Raw genomic sequence first — 19,870 nt, 5'->3', positions numbered from 1 at the left:
GTCAGTCAAAAAGTCAGTAGACAGCGGCCTCTGGTGGATTTACAATAGAACAGCAGGTGCGAATGGCACTCTGATTAGACTGGCACTCACAGCGGCCTCTGGTGGATTTACAATAGAACAGCAGGTGCGAATGGCACTCTGATTAGAATGGCACTCACAGCGGCCTCTGGTGGATTCGTGAAAACTGCAAAAAAAAATTACCTCCTGAGACATATTTGGCAGTCTCCGAAAATGTATATAGAGGTCCGTTTTCAGAATGAGCCTGGCTTAACAATTTTACACTCATTTATAGCACAAAAATCTGAACATTGACTAAAAGAATCACTTTTCATCCCTCAATAATTCAGAAGAAAACTTTTTGTAGAATACAGTGTTTACAATCAGATTTATGGATCAGTTATGGATAAATTAAATTTGAGAAAATGGCCTTTAAATATATGTATTGTAATCAAAATCTACAGTCATACATTGATTGTGTTATAAAATAAGCACTTGATTGTGCATTTATGGGATGGTTTTATTTCATTATTAGGAAAAAAACACTTTATGAAACGCCAAAAAAGCTCAAAAGCAGCAATTTGATTTAGCAGCTAATTTGTATGATTTGCATGATCTCTTTCGTACAATTTAGTATGATTTTCCAATCTCCTATTAACGGTTGGGTTTAGGTGTGGGGATTGGTGGCACGCCCGCTTTTCAAAATCGTACAATTTCATATGACTAAATGCACAAAACGTAAAATAGTTACAGCATAAGCTCATTCTGTAAACGTTGCCCTATATACATTTCTGGAGATCACAAATTATGTAGACAGAAGTACGTATGGCTGCATTGCGTCTTTATGGTACGAGGCAGTACGAGGCAGTATGGCACCGTTCATTTTCACGCTTACTAGCTGACCAATTGCCTCCATATGGTTGGTTTTCCTGCTGTTACCAGTTGGTCCAATCAGCTCGCCATTTATGTCAGCGGACTAGAGATGCAGAGTGGAGTTGATCAAGATGATGGGGTTTGACTCTGGCAAAGAATCGTTCCAGAAAGTGGGCAAGACATAAACAGAAACCAAAAATATCAAAATAAGTAAATAACAGGGCAGGTCAATCGGTGCTTTTGAAAACACTATTGATTGGGTTTAAGGAAGGAGAAGGGTGAGTCAATTGACAGCAGCCTCTGGTGGATTTACGCGAGAACAGCAGGTGGAGATCTCAAAAAGCGTACACATCAGGATGTATTTGCCGCTCTTCAGAAATGTATATGGCGTTTTATTTATATATATATATATATATATATATATATATATATATATATATATATATATATATATATATATATATATATATATATATATATATATATGTTTTCAGAATGTAGTTGGGTTGAATAGTGACGTTTTCTTGTGAGATCAGGCTGAAAAATCTCAAAACTGAGGTGTGCATGAAAAGTGGTTTGGTCTGTAGAGTCACACCTTAGAGTTTGTGACAACTAAGGATGAATATGAGTATCGGGCTGTGTTACTGTGTTTTCTGTAGCACTTATTCACAGTGCAAGAGTGTGTATTTGGGACTAATTGGGGTGATGGAGCTTCTGAGCTGTAAATGTGATGAGTCACTTTCCTATAGGCACTGCACACACTGCTGGCTTTTAAACATTTGATGGAGACAAACTGTGTGTGTGTGTGTGTGTACTGTATACATTTAGAGATGAAAAATGGGTCTTATTCAGTGGTGGGCAGATTTTCGTGATGCTCTTTTCAAGCTGCTTTGATACACATTTTGAAGTGCTTGCTTTTTCTGACTGTTTTATCCTCATCAGCATTTAGTTCTCTAACTGGAGGTTCTCTAATGGACAGCACATTTTAATAATGTCAACCTGGAAAAAATGTTTTTTAGGATGAACCGGCTTTATTCAAGTCATTATGCAATAGCTTGGAGCCGCAGACGTCATTTAAAAAGTCATTGTTTAATGAATATGTCAGGGAAATGGGATGTTCAGCAAGAAAACTAATAGAACAGGGCTTGAGTTTTTCCTTCAGGAACATTTTTCAAATCTTTTTGAATTAAATATCTAAAGAAACATTTAAACAACGGATTATGCACATAAAAGAGTGTGTATTATTTGTATATATTATTTAGCTGAAAATATTGTGCAGAAATATGCTGAAAATCATAGACATGCTTTCTCAGTGCCACATTGAGAAATAAAGTTGAATTGCGCTGAATCAGATGTTTCATTCATTTTAAACAGGTAAAATATGCTTACACTATACATAGTTAGGGTCGCCAATGACCTTTTACACTTTAAAAAAAATGATAGAAAACGATAATTCTATGATGATTGTCTATTTCATTATGTATGCAGAATGAATTTAAAAAAAAATTAGATTTTTGGATTTTTGGCAAATAACCCCCCATGGATTCCTAACCCTGATATATTAATTAACTCATGCTTCTTGGGAAACACTTTAGAATCATGGTCCATTAATTGTATTTACTAACACAAACTAAGTATGAATAATCTTGCAAAGCATTTATTAATCATAGTTTAAGATTTACTAATTAAAACCCAAAGTGCTTGTTAGTTAATGCACAGTGAGTTAACATGAACTAGCATTATTTGCCTAAAAAACATTAAATAAAGTTTAATAAATACTGTTCTAATTGGTTTACTAATTGTTTGTTTGTGTTAACAAGATTAGTTTAGTCTATTTAAAAATGGACAGGACAGGGTTTTGCAGCACAATTCCCTGAAATGTGTCAAACCCACACTCGAATCAATATTCATTCATTCATTTTCTTTCCGGCTTAGTTCCTTTATTAATCTGGGGTCGCCACAGTGGAATGAACCGCCAACTTATCCAGCACATGTTTTACGCAGCGGATGCTCTTCCAGGTGCAACCCATCTCTGGGAAACATCCATAAACACTCATTCATACTCATACACTACGGACAATTTAGCCTACCCAATTCGCCTGTACCGCATGTCTTTGGACTTGTGGGGGAAACTGGAGCATGCGGAGGAAACCCACGGGAACGCGGGGAGAACATGCAAACTCCACACAGAAACGCCAACTGACCCAGAGGCTCGAACCAGCGACCTTCTTGCTGTGAGGCGACAGCACTACCTAATGCGCCACCGTGACGCCCTCAAAAATAATGAAAAAACACCAAACACTATAAATAAAAGAGTTCATGATGTTTTTGTAATTACAAATGTAATAAATACAGTGAATACATTACATAACATGAACTAATAGACCATTATTTTAAAGTGTTATCCCTTTTTGTCCTTAAATGATATCTACCCCACACTACATGTGATTGCTTCGTTAAGGCTTCTGAATGGCTCTTTCCTGAACTGCGATCTTACTTCAGTGACATTTTCATTATTGCATGGGCCTTAAAATCCAAAAAAATCTAGATGAAATGAAAATGATTAAATGAGCTTTAATAGTCCGAGCAGGTCAAGCCATCTTTCTTTGCCTGCACATTTTGCAAGACTGATCATTATAAAGCAGCATCACAGATCCAGCAGTGAGAAAAACACTCACGTGGCTGAAGAGACTAATCAGTGCTGGGCCACGTCATTACAGAGCTCACACTCCAGCCAAAGAGGAGAGAGGTGTTTCTTGCACCCACCCTCTTTAACAAACCGAAACATTTAATGGTCTATTTTGGTGGCTGGTAAAAAAATAAATCAATAGCAGAGAGAGAGATGAGCTCTCAAAGTGCTCAAAACAGACGGTTATATAAATAGCAGCTCTTGGCTTTTTAAATTACGGACGGCGAGGGAGGGAGGGAGGGAGTGATGTCATCAGTGGTAGCTGCAGGCAATCATGCGGCCCATTCATTTCTGTGGTTTTGTGTGTTTGTGTGTGTACACGCGAGCTGGTTTTCTGGCTTGTGCGTGTCACTTCCTGGGATTGAATAGAGCAGGAAGTGGAGTGGCAGGGTGTAAGAACAACACCTCTGTGGTGGGCTTCACACACACACTAGCTGGACTCGCATGTGTGTTTGTGTATTGACTGAACTGGCAGGAGTCCCTTCAGCTCTGCCCTGTTTTGGCTGCTTGTTTGTGTGTAAATAGGATGTACTGAAACACTGCCCTCTTCTGTTTGCTTTCAGAAATGCAGGCCACTGAGCAGAACTGCACTTGGACCTGGTAAGTCGCACCTGTCAGTAATTACAATTTGTTGGATGGGTTTATGAGCAGGTTTACATTTAAGTTCAGCTCTGTTATTTGAACTGGAAGTATTTAAATATAAACGAGTCTGATTCCTGTTTTTAAGCACTTTTCAAAGGAAATATTTCCTCTTTGATGATGTTATTAAAATTGTTATTCACAAACATTAGCAGCACTTTAAAAAAATATTTTTTTTTTTTCAAATGTTGTATGCAAACCACATTATAACTTCGAAAGTTATACACTTATACAGCACCATTACAAAGTTACTAGGGCTGGTCTGATAAACGATATTATATTAAATCGCAAATCGATAACAACGATAAGCTCTGGGCTTTTTGCTCTATATTGATCTAAGAGCCAATCACACAGCAGAAATGTGCAACAATGGGAATCTAAAAGTGTGTTAACATTACAAATGTACCGAATTTTTGACAAAAATTATCGGCCACCAAAAATGTTAATATATGCCATTTAATGGACTCTCTAATTTCCGTGGCTTCAGTCTTTGTTGGGATACTCTTTTAAATCTGGAAGCATTAACAACTCATATCGAAACATATATCATTATCGTTCAGGATGGAAAAGAATTATCGAGATTGCATTTTTGCCATATCGCCCAGCCCTACTAGTTAATGTAATTAGATTATTTCCACACAAAGAATTACTGTTCATTTTCAGTTTATTTAATTACAGTGACTTTATATAATGTCCTTGTACACAAATTCGACAATTCTGGATCAGTTAATTAAATGAAGCAAAGGAATTAATTTATCAAGTAGATTGAACATGTTTGAGAAACAATGAATGAAATGTATGTCAATATGCACAAAATATAGTGACATTGCTTTGAAATAATTTGTGTTTTGATGCATATAATGCTTATCATTTTTAAAGTTTTTCATTTTTAATAAAAATAAAATGTCCTGTTTGGCTCTGATTTCAGCAACATGAGCTCATTCTAAAATGTAGCCCTATATACATTTCTGGAGATTGCGAATTATGTAGCCTGGAGTACGTATGGCTGGATTTCGTCTTTAAAACAAAAGCTACGGGGTGGTATGACGCTGTTCCTTTTCATGTTACCAGCTGACCGCTTACCTCTGTATGGACGGCTTTTCTGTTGTTATCAGTTTTCCGGTAGGTCAACATGTACAAGTTGACCATGGCAATGGGGTTTGAGTCCAGTGATGAACTGTTCTAGAAAGCAGGTAAGACAAAAACAAAAGCTAAAAAATAAAATAAAGTAAATAACAGGGTGAGAATGAGGCAAAATCTGAAAATGTGGGGAAAAAAATTCAGGGGGCTTTTCTTTTTCTGGACACTTTTTTGTTTTTCAAAACACTTTCAGTTGGGTTTAGGGAAGTGGGTGAGCGGGTCAATTGGTGCTGTTTAACAAAAACAATTGGTTGGGTTTAGGCAAGGAAAAGGGTGGTGGGATCGGTCGTTTGGTCAGTCAGTAAATCAGAAAGTCAACAGCGGCCTCTGGTGGATTAACGTGAGAAAAGCAGGGGCAAATGGCACTCGTGAGAGAAATTTGAGATCTGAAAAAGCATATACAGCGGCATCTGGTGGATTTACAAAAACTGCAAAAAAAAAAAAAAAAAAAACTTAGCTCCTGGAATGTATTTTGCTCTCTCTAGAACTGTATATAGGGGTAGGGGTACAAAACCAGAATGAGCCTGGTTTGGTTTAGGTAGACGCTGAATTTAAGTTCTAGTGTCTATTTAAACACTGATTTTTTTGTGTTGAGTTAAGTAATTAACTTAATGAGTTAAGCTAATTTAAGCTAGTTGAGCTACTTTCAAACATCGTAATTACAAATGTCATTTAAGTACATTTTTAATAATGTAATTATTACATGATTACTTTTTGAAGTAACTTACCCAACACTTCTCTTGTATTACTTTTTCATTATTTTGATTATTTTAATTAGTTTTTGCTAAGAGACTGCCCATTTTAGAGTGTCTTTTTTTACATGTTCCATGTACTTATTATAGTAATTACAATTCATTAAGCATGATTGAACACTTAACTAACCCTAAAACTAACCCACATTCTAACTCTAACAATATAGTAAGTACGTGTAATTTCATTTTCCTTCAGCTTAGTTCTTTTCTTCGCCAGGGGTCGCCACTGCGGAATGAAACAACAACTTTATCCAGCATTTGTTTTACACAGCAGATGCCCTTTTAGCTGGAACCCGGTACTGGGAAACATTCAAGCGACATTGCTAACCACCGAGCCAACGTTTATTCTTCCTTCTAAACTCTTCCTTCAAAATCAGCACAGAAATGTGGAAAAAGGCTATTTCATCCTGACTTAAAGATTAAATTTTATTCTCCTGTTTCTTTCAAAGCCATTTCTGCACCTCTAGAGGCAATACCCGCGATTCCAGAGGTAACAGTTGTATCCAAACAAGCTTCTGACATGCTTTCTCCATCTGCCATTATTAAAAAAATACCCTTACCACTAGTTTTGCCTTCTCAGACTGGCTAATAACCACAGCGGTACACAGTCACACTGTTATTATTTGCCATTCACAGGGCCTAGTTCTGCTATAGAGACAGGTGTGATTTCTCAAGACAGCCAGTTCAGTAATATGTAGCTGTAAAAAAAACAAACAAAAACACCTGAATTCCTAGCAGGACCTTTAATAGGCGTTGCAGGCTGCTAGAGTTGTGCTTTTCTGAATAGTGTGTAGCATACGAGATATTTTCTCTCCAATTAAACTGACATATCAGAGCATTAAAGCTAGCACCGGTTAACAGAAAACGGTTAACTGTCACTCCATGTAAAAATCAAGCCTGCCGTGTGACTTAGGCCATTAAATCAGACGCCTCCTGTGTCTTCCAGAGTGCGAGAAACTGATAATAAGGTGTGTAATAATAAACACGGTGAGCCAAATCTGTGTGGGCTTCTCAGCATTCAGTGATATGAGAAGGTGTGCAAGGATGATGAGAAATATAAGGAAACAAATGCCTCAGCTGTGTCAAACACATGTTGTTTTTAAGCATGAATAGACAATTTTAAAGGGACAGTACATATATGAATTAATAATCTGGGATTTACACTACCTGACAGAAGTCTTGTCGTTAATCCCAGTTGTAAGAGCAACAAATAATAACTTGACTCCTAGTTGATCATTTGAGGTATGTTGTTCCCATGAATTATCTGTTGATAGGCATCCCAATCATCATAAATACTGCAGAAGACCTATTGGAAGCCACATGGACCCAAGATTCTCACAGAAGTTTGGTCAAGTTGATTTTTGGTGAAGAAAAAAATCATGGTTTGGGGTTACATTTAGTACAGGGGCATGCAAGATATCAATAGAGTGGATATCAACATCAACAGCCTGAGGTTTCAAGACATTTGTGCTGCCCATTACACTACAAACAACAGGAGAGGGCAAATTCTTCAGCAGGATAGCGCTCCTTGCCATACTTCAGCCTCTTCATCAAATGTTCTGAAAGCAAAGAAGGTCAAGGTGCTCCAGGATTGGCCAGCCCAGTCACCAGACCTAAACATTATTGAGCATGTGGGTAAGATGAAGCAGGAGGCATTGAAGATAAATCCAAAAAATCTTGATGAACATTGGGAGTCCTGCAAGAACACTTTCTTTGCCATTCCAGATGACTTTATTAATAGGTTATTGCAGCATGATCATATTTATTTTGGTAAAATAAGCGTAATCTAGAGGCCTTTGCCTTTCATATAAGCCACTTCTGATACCAAATGATCAACTAGAAATTAAGTTATTATTTATTTCCTAAAACTTGGATAAGCGACAAGACTTTTGTCAGGTAGTGTTTCTCTTTTTTGACAATGGTAAAAGTAATTGGGGACCAATTAAATGATTTTAGGTGAGCTGTCTATTTCAAGATCTGTGAAGCAATATTTTTGTATTATTTAGAATTTATGTTGGTCTAATTTTTTATTTTAATGTTTTATTTTAAAATTTTTATTTATGTCATTTTATTTATGGTAGGTTTGTTTTAGCAAGATCTGGCAACATGACTGAATCAAGGACACTTTTCTTGTGATTTCTTTCTCTTCTCAGTTAATTATATTGCTTGCATAAAGAACAAAGATATTAAAGTACATCAATAACTTGTTCTTTTTGGCTCTGTACACAATGTAAACTGTATTTTTTACAAATACCTTTAGTTTTCAGGAGTAAAAAAAGGGAAAGTTCATCCAAAAATGAAAACTACCTCATCATTAATTCTCCCTCATGTAATTTTAAACCTATAAGAGTTTATTTTTTCTGTTAAACACGAAAGAAGATATTTTGAAGAATGCTGGCGAAGCATTCTTCAAAATATCTTCTTTTGTGTTCAACAGAAAATAGAAACTCAAATAGGTTTTAAACCAGTGGAGGATGAGTAAAAGATATATTGTTTAAATTTTAGGTAAACTATCTCTTTAATTTGATTATTGAATGCAATCGTCTCTCTCGTAAAAGTCTGAACTGACTGTAGAGAACAGGATTAAACACAAAAAGGTGAAGCGACAACCAAATTGAGCTGTACTGTGTACACAGCCATAGAAAGGTGCGGCTAATTTTCACGTCTCACAGCATTTAAGGCACCGTGCCACGAACAAAACGCAATTATAATGACGTACATCAGTGTTGTGTTGGCGGAGGTAAGTACACAAGTTATCTTGAAGGACCTTCAGTGGCCCGAGTGCAGGTGAGTGACCAATCCTGTTCGTGTTTGACGTCTACTTTGAATGATGACATTGTTTCGAGATCTTCCAATGACTCATATTTTCCGTCTCCCACAGTTCTCCTTTGAAAAAAAAAAAAAGAGTTGACGTCATCCTCCCACAGACAAAACCAATTCAGGGATTCTTTCTGGGCAATCAGACCTCTATTTATACACAAACACGCCATAATAAATCAGAACACATCATGGGTTATGCAATAAGATGCGGTCACTTCTTAACTGATCAACAACTGGAGTTTCACTGGGATCACTAGAGGAGGAAAGAAAAGTGGACGTCTCTATTCAAAGCCACGTCCATGACCGTGACATTTGTTTTGACAGAGTCACTTCCTGATAAATCATGCCCACTGCTGGTTCAACCTTTTGCCTTTCCTGTTATGTTAATCATCAGCTCTAGCAGCGATATAGAGGCACTCCTGATAGGATCGTCGACTCTTTTGGACTCTTCCTCCAGATGCTGGTTTCACATGGTGGTTTAGATGTGTTCTACCAAAGTCTAGCACCATTTGAAATCAGTGTTCTTGGGGAGGGATTTGCACTGGATTGTGTTTCAATATCATAAAATATTTGAGAATAACAACAAAAAGCACATTGCTGTAGGCCAAATGTAACAGTTATGAGAAATTGAAGGAAATAATGCCTGCAGAAGAGTCAACAACATGTTTGTTAGCCTAAATATAAGCTTTTAAAAGGATAGTTCCTCTACAAATGAATAATCGCATTGGCTTTCATTGTGGAAATCAAAAGAAATTAATATGTGACAAATCATAAAGGATTAAAATGACAAAGGCTTGATTTTAAAAGTGAACTGTCCCTTTAAGGATCTTTCCATGTGTAGCGATATGTGAAATAAGTAATCTTGGGGAGGGATTTACTCCTGGATCACATTTCGATTACAGGAGAAGTTGGACAATAACTAAAAAGACATGTAAAAAATGACAGCAACATGGCAATATGTAACTATTATTAGAAATCTAAGGAGATTATGTCTGTAGCAGTGTCAACATCATGTTTGTTAGCCTAAACTAACTTTTAACGGGACAGTACAGCTAAACATTAATCATTTTTTATGAACTATCCGTTTAAGTGTTTTGTCATGTGTAGTGATATGTGAAATAAGTGCTCTTGAGGAGGGATTTGCTGCTGGATCACATTTCGATTTCAAGCAAAGTTGGAGAATATCAAACAAAGGAGATTTAAAAACAGTAACAAAGAAGTGACAGTAACACACACACTTATACACTACAGACAGTTTAGCCTACCCAATTCACCTGTACCGCATGTCTTTGTACTGTGGGGGAATATCACCCGGAGGAAACCCACGCGAACGCAGGGAGAACATGCAAACTCCACACAGAAACGCCAACTGAGCCGAGGCTCGAAACAGTGACCCAGCGACCTTCTTGCTGTGAGGCTACAGCGCCACTGCTTCGCCCCCAACTTTTCATTTTGATTTTCTATAATTTCAGTTTCTTTAAGTCTATAATTTTTTCTACTGTCTGGTTTTTGTACAAATGTATTTACTTTTTACTCTTTTTTTTTCAAATAAATGTTTAATGTTTTATCCTTTATTATAATTAATGCTATTATGATACATTTAGATGTTTTATTCTACAATTATGGATTTTGGAAGTATAACCCCCTTGGCGGTCATCAGAAAAACCCTCCAAAACAACCAATAGGAACTTTAAATCTTCCAAATACATCACCCCTCACAAAATAGACCACATTTTATGAGTGCATCCTAAAACTGCTGAATTTGATTCTTGCCTGCCTGTCTTTATATGAGCTTTAGTGTGTTTGTGTGTTTAATTCCTTTGTTTGACCTGTTGAAGAGGGCCAGTGAAGACCCTCATCTCTCTCTCTCTCTCCCCACCAAACGATGACTGATTTCCTTTGGTGCTTAGAGTCCCATCTGTCATCTAGCACCATTTGAAATCGGTTATAATGACTGGGGATCAATTCTTCAGCTTCTCTCAGAGAGCCATCGCTGCCTTTTTTCCAATATTGCATGTGTGCTCAGAACTTTTAAGAGCTTATTGCTAATTTGTTTGAAAATAAATCTCACTTTTTTTTCAGCTGAATATGAGTGTTATTTATTGAGGTTCCACGTATTCATCACTAAATAAATCAAAAGGCTGTAATCAAGACTAATTGTCTAAATCTGTTTTGGGTTTTAGCTGATCTCTAGTTCAGTTCTGCCCTCTGTTGGTTAGAAAGCGACACTTCAAGTTTAGTAGTTTGAGAATTAGGTTATTATGAAGCCGGATATATTTTTATTTAGGTGATAATAGATTCAATTAAGTCAGTCTTACACTTTTCAGAACACACATCATATCAAAGCCTCCTAAAAGAAAATTATTGTGTTATCATGTAATTACTTAAAGGGATAGTTCATCCAAACTCACCATTTACTCAGTTTCAAAACATTGAGTTTATTCTGTTGAACACAAAAGACGCTATTTTGAAAAACATTGAAACCTGTAACCGTTGACTTCCATAACAAATACTATGTCAATCATTAGTATCTTTTGTGTTCAACAGAAAACAAAAACTCAAACAAGTGAATGCATCAGTAAATTGACATTTTTTTCCATTTGTGGTGATAATTCAATAGGTTCATATTGTATTGAACTCAATAATTCATAATTCATAAAATTATTTATTAAATAGTTTTAAAAAATTAAGGTTAAATGCAACTACAAATAATTGAACATGTATATGGTCTATAAATGTTTTATCTGTCATTTTAGTTGATTTTAGAAGCAAATAAATGCTTGTAAGAACATTTCTGAATATTTTTACAAGGGAATTTGTAATTTAGTATGAAATAAACAACCACAAACGTTTGCTTAAAGTGGAAGTGAAGCACTGAGTCAAATTTATAACAAACATGATTAAATGTAACCATTTTAAAGAAATGAGAGTGTTTGATCTTACGTTTTAGTGCAAAATGTATGATAAACACCCTCTTTTCTTCAAAATTGGTAATTGTAGTCATGCTTGTTATATATTTGTTTCATTACAGGTCAAAACATTTCTTCCAGGTATTTATTTGTTTCTAAAATTAATTAACATTACAGAAAAAATAAATATAGAATATATGCATGTTCAATTATGTGTAGTTGCATTTAACCTTTAACTTTTAAGCTATTTAATGGATAATTAATTATGAACCTATTGAACTGTGACCCCACTCTGTATGGGTTAAATGAGACCATAAGGTATAGTTAGGATAAAAGGATAGTTTACTCAAAACTGAAAATGTTGTCATCTTTTACTCATCCTTCACTTGTCACAAACTGTTTGAGGTGGAATTTTAGTTCATTTTAGAAGCAAACAAATGCTTGTAAGAACGATTTTAAAGTTGGGAATATGTCATTTAGTATGAAATAAACAACTGCAAACCTTTGCTTAAAAGCCTTTAACAATAAGCTCCTGTGACTGAAACATGAATTCATTATCAGTGTCTCTCTGTAATAAAGATGTGTACACTTGGGGAATTATTAACCACTGTTTTACGACCAAATATGCATTTTTTAAACGGTAATCATGAAGTATCCTTCCTGATATTGTGTCCAAGTCCAGGCAGGAAATTTTATTATAAATATACTCTCTGGGTTTGCCATCAATGTTCATATTTAGAATTTTCATATCTTTGAATATTTTCATTAGAGCAGGAGTGTCAAACTCAGCTCCTGAAGGGCAGCAGCTCTGCACAGTTCAGCCTAAACCCTAATTAAACACACCTGATCCAACTAATTGAGTGTTGAATCTAAACTGCAGAGATGAGTTTCACATCACTCCATTAGCTGCAAAATAGCAATAGGTCAACAAAACACACTTTGAAAAAATGGAAATGAGGAGTTTAGATGCAAAAACCTCTAAATGCAGTCCTCTAAAATGAGCATTTTTATCAGGCTTCTGTGCGTATGTTCAGTAACATCACTTTAATGGCAAGGAATAAGTCCTTTTCCTGGTCTTTAACGTGTAATACCTCAACATAAACAAAGGAGGCTGAGAAAAATGTTCATTTTCGATGGAAATATCAGACGACACTTAGAAGTTTTTTTTTTATCTGAACTCTTCAAATGTAATTTTCTGCAAATAAATCCCCTACATTATAATATATTTGATTTTTTGTGCCAGACATGCTGTGAGTACCTCAAAAAAAAAAAAAAAAAAAAAAAAACATTTTCCTCAAAACATAGCCATATAATCCTGGCAAATTATTACATTGGACAGGCTATATACAAAATCATATCATTACTATTCTATTAGGCTATATTTATATTAAAAAGCTGCAAATCACATAAAATGATATTGATATAATGATAATGCAATATATACAATATATTTTTTCATATAAATAAACAAGCACTATATTATTATGTTATAAAGTATTAATTGCAGTACTATTAATAATTTACTAAATAATACACTGATAAATTTATTTTCTGTTCGGGATGAGTTGGCATTAAAAGAGGAAGGGGAAAAAAAGCAAAAACAAACAATAAAGCGTTTACTGGTTTTACTGACTCACAAAAAGTGTATTCGCTGTGAACAGTCAGGCTTTTCTTTGTGGCCAACATTGCTCAAAGTGATTTTTAATGAGTAACCATAAGCCTCATTAATCTGAAATAAGCAAAACCAACGTTCTTAGCACTAATGAGGATATTGTAAGGGGTAACTCTTCATCCAATTCAACTGTCATCCTATTGAGAATAGATCCAGAAGCCAAAATGTTTCTGTTATTTGAAAAATGTCCATTGCAAACATCTACATGTTATCAGTACTATTCAGTTTATCTTGAAATGCAGTCGAGTAAAGAAAAAGGCTAAATGCTTCAGTGCATTGTCGCTATATGTTTACCAATATTAGTAATATTGAACTTTTTTTTTTTTTTTTTTTTTTACATTATATTATATTTTCTAATAACATACAAAAACACTAAGGGGTTTCTAAAACAAAAGTTGAAAATACATCAAATAAAAATCATTTAACCATTAAGAGATTAGTTTGTTTCAAGTTCCTACCTAAAGTCAAGTCTAAATATGTTTTGATGTTGATGAAGTGTGTTACTCTTACAATGCCTTTATCTACTCTTGATTAGAGACAACAACAACAAGTATATAATTCTAACATGAGATCCAAAATAATATATAAAAAAATTGAGTTAACAGTTTACATTTCAGATATAAAACAAAAGACTAGTTCGTTTTAGAATAGATGTCTCCATAACTTCAGTACATCAGGCATTATAAATTATGTAGACATCAAGATCATTCTTCAATTAATTTGAATTGTTTGGCTATTATAATTGTATATTGACATTTCTTACTATTAATACACTAAAGCGAGTCCACATATAAACTGTAAAAACCCTTAAAAAACAGGTTTAGAATTAATTTTTCCACATTTATGAATATGAGATTTACCAAACAGATCCTTTATGTAGGCTACAAGGCAGAGCAGAAGCAGAGGTGTTTCGTCACCTTAAATCCCTCCCCCATTACTCTTAACCGCTCCTGATTGGTCATGATTTTAGATTTCCGCCATATTCAAAATCCGTCCTATCCATTGAATAGCTAGCTTCCCCTTTCTATTCATCCCCCCTAAAATAACCCGTTTTTAACTGTATTACGTATTATACAAACAGTTTACAGTAACGCAATCCAAGTCCACGTCTTTCAAATGGAAGAAACCGACGGATCTCCAGCGCCAATGGCAGAGCCAGTCAACGAAAGACCGAAGAGGAGCAAGAGAAAGTCGTCAATGGTGGAGGCGGACGGGTCCCCAGAGCGCACTTTCAAACGGTCAGGAAGATAATATCAGACGCATTGTTATTGTTGTTATACATCATTATTATTACTACGTTACAGCTTGCACTATTATAGTCTGCGAATTCCTTTGCAGATTATCCCATATTCTGCAAATGTGCAAACTGCAGCGAATCGGGAAATGAGGAAGTGTAACGTTATTAACTCATTTATAACATTTAAACGACATCTTACGACAAATAACCATGTTTCTTATATAGTAAAAGTGTAATAATAGCAGAAATGTATTGCTTACAAATATTGTAATCACGTTTTTAAATAAAAAAAACTATGGAAGGTGTGGGGAAAACTACAATTTAACGATGATTAATTTGTGGTTAAATTACTAACACGTTTCTTAGCCTTTATTTGTGGTAAACCCGTGGTTAATATTCCTCAATGGCTATATATGTAGATCATATAACTTCTCTAAGGAGTTATGGACTGGCGAGTACAGATCTCTGTTTGTTTTGCTCTCAAAGTGAGAAAAACTTCCGCAATACGTCGTCACATTAAAACAAAGCATGACGGCAGGAGGGCAACCTTGTATGGCTGCAATGTTTTACCAAACCACACGATGGCGCTGACGTCTCACAAAATAACAATGGAGTTCAAGGCAAGCCACACCATAAACATACACTCAGCAGCCTCTTTATTAGATACACCAGGAATGGACAACTTCGGTCCTGGAGGGCCTTTGTCCAGCAGGGTTTTGCTCCAACACTAATCAAACACAGCTGAACATGCTAATCAGTAATCAGAAACACATGCTTATTTGAATTACTTGTATTCTCTGTTATCTGGCAACCCTGAGATGGCGTAATGTAATGAAAATCCCAGCCTTTTTGCCACCCAAAAACATGCCAAGTCACTTAAATATAAATTTTTACCTATTCTGATGCTTGGTTTGAACTTCAGCAGATCATGTTCTTGACCAGTGTTCATCAAACACTCCCTCATCAAACACACCTGATTCAGATCAGACTCATTAGCAGAGACTGAAAGACCTGTAATGGGTGTGACAGACAAAGGAGACATCCAAAACATGCAGTGTTGGTGGTCCTCCAGGAACGTGATTAAAAAACGTTGTTCTTGAACATGTTTACCTGCCAAAATGCATTCAGATTGGCTGTTTGCATTTGTTTGTGCAACAGATGTACCTAATAAAGTGTCCAGCGAGTGTACACAATAGACATTGTCTTGTGTAATGCAGCTGAATTTCTAACAAACGGACAAACAATATTACATAAGTGCTTTGAGACAGTGCTGTATTTAGAAAGGACCTACTTGAAAGTGAAGCAAAACAAACCAAGTGATACATAACCGTAATGCATCTGTGAATGCTTTCAAAAAACATGTGATCTTCAAAAGTGCTTTTATTTTTGAGGAAATGTTAGTGACGTTCAAATCCATGTGCAACTTCACCGATATTATTAAAAAAAGAAGTTGAGGACATCAGATTATACTCCATATAAATAGATCATGCCTGAAATATATCTCTCATAACCCTGAGAAAGAATGCAGGCAGATGGAGAACATTAAAATGTGCCTTTATCATTGGCTAAAATAACAACAGTTTATTTTGGCAGAAGATTCTGTTTTCTTTCTGTCATGCCAGGCCTTATGCCTTCTGCCTGATTGGAACCCATTTTGCCAACTACAGTTATCAGAAAAGCAAACAAAATGGCACGGAAGTTTAATTCTCTGGAAAATCTAAGTACAAATTGCGACTATGATGCTCTAAATTGTTGCTGTGTAGTCGCCAGGGTGGTTGTTTGGCTATCGCAATGCCAATGTCAGAAGAGCGTCCTGCTACATATTAGATTCGGGTCTGCTGTTATGGCTTTCAGTAACTATAACTGCTTAAACAAATTCCTTTCCAAGTGCCACACATCAAAGCTCCAGCGCCACAATAAAGTTACTATGTAAATAGACAAAGTGGTCTCTTAAAGAATGTTCTGCAGGAAGTGTTTTAAAACAGTGCTACATTGTATTTAGCATCTACATCAAGGGAATAGTTGATAAAAGGCTGAGAAAAGTTAAAGACAATAGCTTAATTTACAAAGATGCAAATTAAATGAATGTGCAACACTGGAATATCACATTTAAAAACTTTGCTGATTAACTCTGGCGTCAAATATCAAAAGTAAAAACATAATTTGGTGCGGTACACTGCAAAAAATGCTTTTCTTACTTAGATTTTTTCACTTGTTTCTAGTCCAAATATCTAAAAATTCCTAAATCAAGAAGAGTTTTCTAGACAAGCAAAACATATTGTCTTGTTTTGAGAAATAATTTCCTTAAAACAAGCAAAATAATCTGCCAATGGGGTAAGCAAAATAATCTTCTGTCAAAAGAAAAAACAAGACTATTTTGCTTACCCCATTGGCAGATTATTTTGCTTGTTTTAAGGAAAAAATCACTTAATATTGGCATATTATTTCTCAAAACAAGACAATATTTTTTGCTTGTTAAGAAAATGCTTCTTGATATAAGAAATTTTAGATATTTAGACTAGAAACAAGACAAAAAATCTAAGCAAGAAAAGCAGTTTTTGCAGTGTAGGGGAAGTTGCGTGAATCTTTTCTTTATTTAATAAATGACTTGCGTCTCAGAAGATGATGCCGACAAGCAATGAATGCGTGGTGGCATTTGAAGGCGTGAGATGCAGATCAAAGATGCTCTTGACAGTTCTGGAGGTCATTAATAATACAATAACACTAATACTGAAATGGTTAAGGCATTATAGAATGACCAAAACTAAATTTCAGATGTTTTACAGTGTGCTTAGCCTGCAGGTTTGTCTATTCACACACATTTTTATCATCACATGGATTCTTATAACAAAATCACATGACTTTTTTAATGCACATACTGGAATTTTTTTCCGTAAAAGTGTTTTCGCTGTAGTTTACGCACATTTAAGTTTATCCTACTCAGTTATGCGCACATGTTTTTTGTGCATATTTAAAATGTGCATAAAAATAGGTGGACGGAAACATAGCTAATGTCCTCCTTCAGTCGTTTAATGCTATGAAACCTGTAGTATCACCTGTGAAATCATCTAAGAAGTCAAATGTCATCGCTTAGAAATTAAACAGCATAAATTGCATAGGATAACTTGCTTTTTTTTTGTACAGAAATAGTTTTAATTTTCCCTTCGAATTGAAGCACAGCCACTAATATAACATTCAAGTACAATTGAATTATTATATAAAACCACATGTAATTAAATTGAAAAAAATTTCAAACAGAAAATAATATATAAAACTATTAATAAAACAATCACAATAAAGTGATGCAAAATAGCTAGAAGTATAATAGTAAACAAACAAACACCTGAATAGCTCTATTTATTAAGGTCAGAGTTTTAATGTTTGTTTATTGTCCAATGAAGATTTGACGATAAGATTATGCATTATATGTGGCACAGATATAAGGGAGATTAGAATGATCACATTATTATATAACATCTAAACAGCCAGTTGTAGTTAGGGTGTGCTGAACTGAAAAATTATCTCTTTTAATTTGTGTTATGTCACTAGAGCGAAACAGACTTTTTAAATCTTTTGTTTTGTTCAGAAAACCTCAAGGATTTAGTCGATACCAACTCATTTTCTACGCATGAACCAGTCATAGATGAGATAGGTGAACGTCATCGTTTTACGCAGTGGGATTTCGTCAGTTTTTAAGGCAACTGTTATCCAATTTCAGTTTATCCATTCTCTGATCCGTTTTGACACTCAAGCCCTTTTGGTGGACTTTTACAGATTTGTCATATATAACGTCTCATATTTGACAGTAGAGACCACAACAAAGATGGCTTTTGTAGCCGCTGTGGACTGATCTGGATGAGTAAGTGACACATCATTCCTCCAAGGCCTCTCCTTTGTTTGCTACCTAAAGCATGATGAAACCAAACCTACTAACCTAAGTCCCCTTAAGTATTTTCCCACCTCAACGTCAATGTAGTCTAATCTACAAAAGGGAAAAACCACCTGAAACCAATGTTGACGTCCACTTAAGACTAAATGTTGGATTGTACAGTGTAGTATGGCTACTTGTTCAAAATTCAGAAGAACTTACAATTGTTATCAAACACGCAACATGACCAGCGCAGCAGTGCCGTCATCTATTTCTTAGAATAGGAAGGTTTACTCCTTACAGCTTCCCACACAGACATTTGCTGGTAGTAATAGTAGTGATGTAATGTCCTGCCGGAGAGTTCCTAAAACAGGACAAGCTTCATTTTTGGTATGTTTGCGTAGCCTATTTTGATGACTGTGAGAGTTAGACTGGTGTAATCACAGAGGGGTGTGTGTGTGTCATTTGGTCCATATTTGTCATGCCGATGTCCAGTGTTTCGGGCTACACCTTGACATTCCAGACATGTTTTAGAAGCAGTATTACACACTCTCAGGGTCTATACTTCTTGAAGTTCTCAAATAGAACCTATTTGATGCACCTGTTCAGGACTTTGAGTCTCTGCTGAGCAGATATGTTAAATAAGGTTTATTTGGATTAGGTAGAGTGTGTGGTGGTGAGGGCCTACAGGAACTGGGTTAGGAAACAGAACTTCAGGTAGATTTACACAATATGGCTTCAGGTCAAGGGTGTGTTTTTTTCCTGCCCCACGGTCAATATGGCAATCATTCAACAAGTGACGTTTTTTGGTTGACAACAATGTTTTGGACATTGACAATTGGTTGTCTTGAGGAAATCTGACATTCACTCTGCTCAGCATTTGTTTATGAACTGAATAATATTCAATAAATATGTATATCGTGCTTAGAATGATTTTACAATTGTATTAAATCACTGCATTTAAATGGAATTGACATGATTAATGCAAAAACATTTCTTACTTTGATTTTTTTGTCTTGTTTCTTGTCTAAATATCTATATTTCAACAAGATTACGTTTTTCACTTACCCCACTGACAGATCATTTCATTGAAACAAGTAAAAATCTCTTAATTTCCACTTATTTCTTCTAACAGTAAAACATGAACATTTTTTCTTGGTCTAAGAATATTCATTTTTTTAAACATATTTCGTAATAGAAACAAGACAAAACAAAGTAAGAAGGATTTATTTGCATTGTGGTTATTTAATTTCTCCACCTGAATATGGTTAGAC

The 19,870-nt window shown here is 35.4% G+C and overlaps 2 protein-coding genes and 2 non-coding genes across 10 annotated transcripts in view; 3 read left to right on the top strand and 1 right to left on the bottom strand.

The window, feature by feature from the left end:
• asb13a.2 (ankyrin repeat and SOCS box containing 13a, tandem duplicate 2) overlaps positions 1-19,870 on the bottom strand; it is a 170,071-nt gene that overhangs the window by 35,792 nt on the left and 114,409 nt on the right. For 2 of the 7 annotated variants that reach the window (XR_012401610.1, XR_012401612.1), the window contains one exon: positions 6,505-8,976. The exons of 2 other annotated variants lie outside the window; for them this stretch is intronic. The gene's annotated coding sequence lies outside the window, so the exon portion shown is untranslated. Of the gene's footprint in view, positions 1-6,504; positions 8,977-19,870 lie in introns of those variants that run through there. 3 more of the 7 variants (XR_012401616.1, XR_012401613.1, XR_012401615.1) reach the window with 3 other exon arrangements.
• On the top strand, positions 9,357-9,444 carry dre-mir-29b3 (microRNA 29b-2). The gene has a single exon (NR_030037.1). It is a non-coding gene; the product is annotated as a microRNA 29b-2 (primary transcript).
• mir29a-1 (microRNA 29a-1) lies at positions 10,757-10,882 on the top strand. The gene has a single exon (NR_030039.1). It is a non-coding gene; the product is annotated as a microRNA 29a-1 (primary transcript).
• net1 (neuroepithelial cell transforming 1) overlaps positions 14,471-19,870 on the top strand; it is a 29,618-nt gene continuing 24,218 nt past the window's right edge. Inside the window, exon 1 of the mRNA XM_021475011.3 lies at positions 14,471-14,729. Within this exon, the coding sequence (XP_021330686.1) occupies positions 14,608-14,729 (122 nt within the window). The 5' untranslated portion in view covers positions 14,471-14,607. The remainder of the gene's footprint in view (positions 14,730-19,870) is intronic.

This window comes from Danio rerio, chromosome 4 (assembly GCF_049306965.1).
Source record: "Danio rerio strain Tuebingen ecotype United States chromosome 4, GRCz12tu, whole genome shotgun sequence".
In the NCBI taxonomy this organism is placed as follows: domain Eukaryota; kingdom Metazoa; phylum Chordata; class Actinopteri; order Cypriniformes; family Danionidae; genus Danio; species Danio rerio.
The sequence above is the reverse complement of the archived record's forward strand: the minus strand, read 5'-3'. Positions and strand labels throughout refer to the sequence as shown.